The 2,610-nt window shown below is 48.7% G+C and overlaps 1 protein-coding gene across 1 annotated transcript in view; it reads right to left on the bottom strand.

The window, feature by feature from the left end:
• Window positions 1-2,610, bottom strand: part of ddr2l (discoidin domain receptor family, member 2, like) — a 30,622-nt gene that overhangs the window by 8,575 nt on the left and 19,437 nt on the right. Inside the window, exons 9-12 of the mRNA XM_037680002.1 lie at window positions 1,889-2,135; window positions 1,712-1,810; window positions 1,465-1,607; window positions 1,234-1,345 (exon numbers count right to left, since the gene is read on the bottom strand). Of these exons, the coding sequence (XP_037535930.1) occupies window positions 1,234-1,345; window positions 1,465-1,607; window positions 1,712-1,810; window positions 1,889-2,135 (601 nt within the window). The remainder of the gene's footprint in view (window positions 1-1,233; window positions 1,346-1,464; window positions 1,608-1,711; window positions 1,811-1,888; window positions 2,136-2,610) is intronic.

The following is a 2,610-nucleotide window of genomic DNA, read 5'->3' as shown; positions in this document are numbered from 1 at the left end:
CCGAACGTCCAGGTCTGAAAACCTGCAGCCCCGAACGTCCAGGTCTGAAAACCTGCAGCCCCGTGGTGTTTTAAACAAAAACACTGAAATGAAACATTAAAGTTCTTAATTTTCACCGACGTGGTGGCTGAGCTCACCAGCAACCATCGTTTCCACTTTATCACCTTGTCAAAGTACCGTATTTTCCGCCGTACACGCTGCACCCCCCATAAGTTACATCAGTTCAAATATGTCTAACGAAGTGGAAAAATCCATAAATATGTTGCTTTGCCGTAGAAGTCGCATCTTTTATGCGTCACCGCTGACAACCTGGAAAAGTGGGCCGGTGTTGTACCAAAAATCAATCGGCTGCCAAATGGCGGCTGCGGGAGCGTGCATGGGAGGACTTTAAAAATAATTTAACAAGATTAACACCTAAAAACAATTATTTGTTTGTTCGACATTATAGTAAAGGTGTCTCAGTTGAACGTTTACTTAATAAATGCACTTCAATGGTCAAATCAGCAGCATTTCTCCGGGGCGGTGCAGCAAAATGAAGCAGATTTGACGGTTGCTCGAACGTGGCAGGCTATGGCAAGCTGATTGTGTCATTAATAGCCACTTTTATCTATTACATGACACAACAGCATGACATACTTCTTGAGTGCCATCTAGTGGCTGAAAATGGTAGTGCTCAAAGTTTTCAGTCAGAATGAATGAAAACAGTCGTATCTCAGCCAAAAATTGGTTTATAAATATGGAGAAAACATAAATATGTCGCTTCAGCATACAAGTCACAGGGCATGCAAATTTTACACAAAAAACTGTGACTTACAGGCCAAAAAATACAGAAAAATACAACGGCAAAAACAGATGTTTCTTTTTTATTTTCTGTAAGGGAGTGGGCAGTAGGCGTTGCAGTTTTTAATTAGACTTTATGTTTTTGAAAACTTCGCCCGTCGCTCATAATAATTCTTCTAAAGAGGTCCAAATCTGCTCACCTTCATTTCTAAATGTTCTCCAGTAGAATAAATCAAAACTGTGGGCAGTGAATTAATGTGTGTATTTTAGAATACAGTAAAGAAAGCTGCCTGAATGACCCCCCCCACAAACACCATGGGGGCACAGCTCACTGGTCACTCAGAATTTAGTGGCTGCAGCTGAAATATTTGAACCTCGAACCGTCGTAGATCAGACAAATTATACCTTTTAAAAAAATCTTTTAATAGAAACCAAAGTGTGGCGTGTGGCGACCTGCAGGGGGGTGTCTGGAGCGAGGCGGCACAGGGGGGGTCTGCAGGACGATGGTGTCGCTGCAGGAGGACAGCCGGACCGTCACGTCCTCATCGAGGATCCGACGTGGAGCCTGCAGAAGAAGAAGAACACAACGTCTGATCTGCAGCTTCAGACCTGAACCTGGATCTGAGCAGAGGGAACCTCCTCCAACGCCTCCTGCTCCACCTCCACACCCACCGCAGGGTTTACCTTCTCCAGCACTTTGCACACACACTGGCACCACAGGATGAGGAAGATGATGATGACCAGCAGGAGGATGATGGTCACCAGGCAGCCGATCAGGACGGGCGTGTTCCCATCATCTGAGGAGTCGGAGGCCGATGGAGGAGCTGCTGGGGGGTCAGAGAGGAGGACACAGGTCAGCTGAGGTCAGGTGAAACATCACGATGAATCCGCTGCTGGAAAGAAACAATAACTTTTAGTTTTTACGTCTCACCTGTTTTTGATGTGGTTGTCATGGCGACGCCCTCACCAGCACTCGCAGCAGACGTTCCCATCAGTGTCTGTGTTGGGAGTGTTGGGAGTATGGTGTCCTCTGATGGACAAAAACAAGACCTTTGACTTTCTCCTCTGGGAGAAACTGAACTGGCTCCAAATGGAGACGAGTTTTTACCGGACTGGAAGGAGATCTCGCTGAACATCATCCACACGTCAGCGAAGAAGAACCGGCAGCGGAGGAGTGTGGCAGCGCGGCGGTTCAGCGGCACGGTGACATATCGGGCGCTCGGGTTCCTGTCGTCCAGCACCGTGTTGAACACAACAGGCTCCGCCTCCCAGACCGCCTTGAGGTGGGGCTTAAATGAACAGGAAACTGAGGAGAAGATCTTCACATCACGGGTGAACATGTTGTTACTGTGAACCTGGAGAGAAGACACACAGGTGGACAGTGTCTCAGACTCAGGACAACCTCAGGTGGACAGTGTCTCAGACTCAGGACAGCCTCAAGAGGACAGTGTCTCAGACTCAGGTGGACAGTGTCTCAGACTCAGGACAACCTCAGGTGGACAGTGTCTCAGACTCAGGACAGTCTCAAGAGGACAGTGTCTCAGACTCAGGTGGACAGTGTCTTAGACTCAGGACAGCCTCAAGGGGACAGTGTCTCAGACTCAGGTGGACAGTGTCTCAGACTCAGGACAGCCTCAAGGGGACAGTGTCTCAGACTCAGGACAGCCTCAGGTGGACAGTGTCTCAGACAAAGGACAGCCTCAAGAGGACAGTGTCTCAGACTCAGGTGGACAGTGTCTCAGACTCAGGACAGCCTCAAGAGGACAGTGTCTCAGAGTCAGGTGGACAGTGTCTCAGACTCAGGACAGCCTCAAGGGGACAGTGTCTCAG

Source organism: Nematolebias whitei, chromosome 8, assembly GCF_014905685.2.
Source record: "Nematolebias whitei isolate Nwh7 chromosome 8, NemWhi1, whole genome shotgun sequence".
NCBI lineage: Eukaryota > Metazoa > Chordata > Actinopteri > Cyprinodontiformes > Rivulidae > Nematolebias > Nematolebias whitei.
Note: the sequence above shows the minus strand (reverse complement) of the source record. Positions and strands in the feature narration are given on the sequence as shown.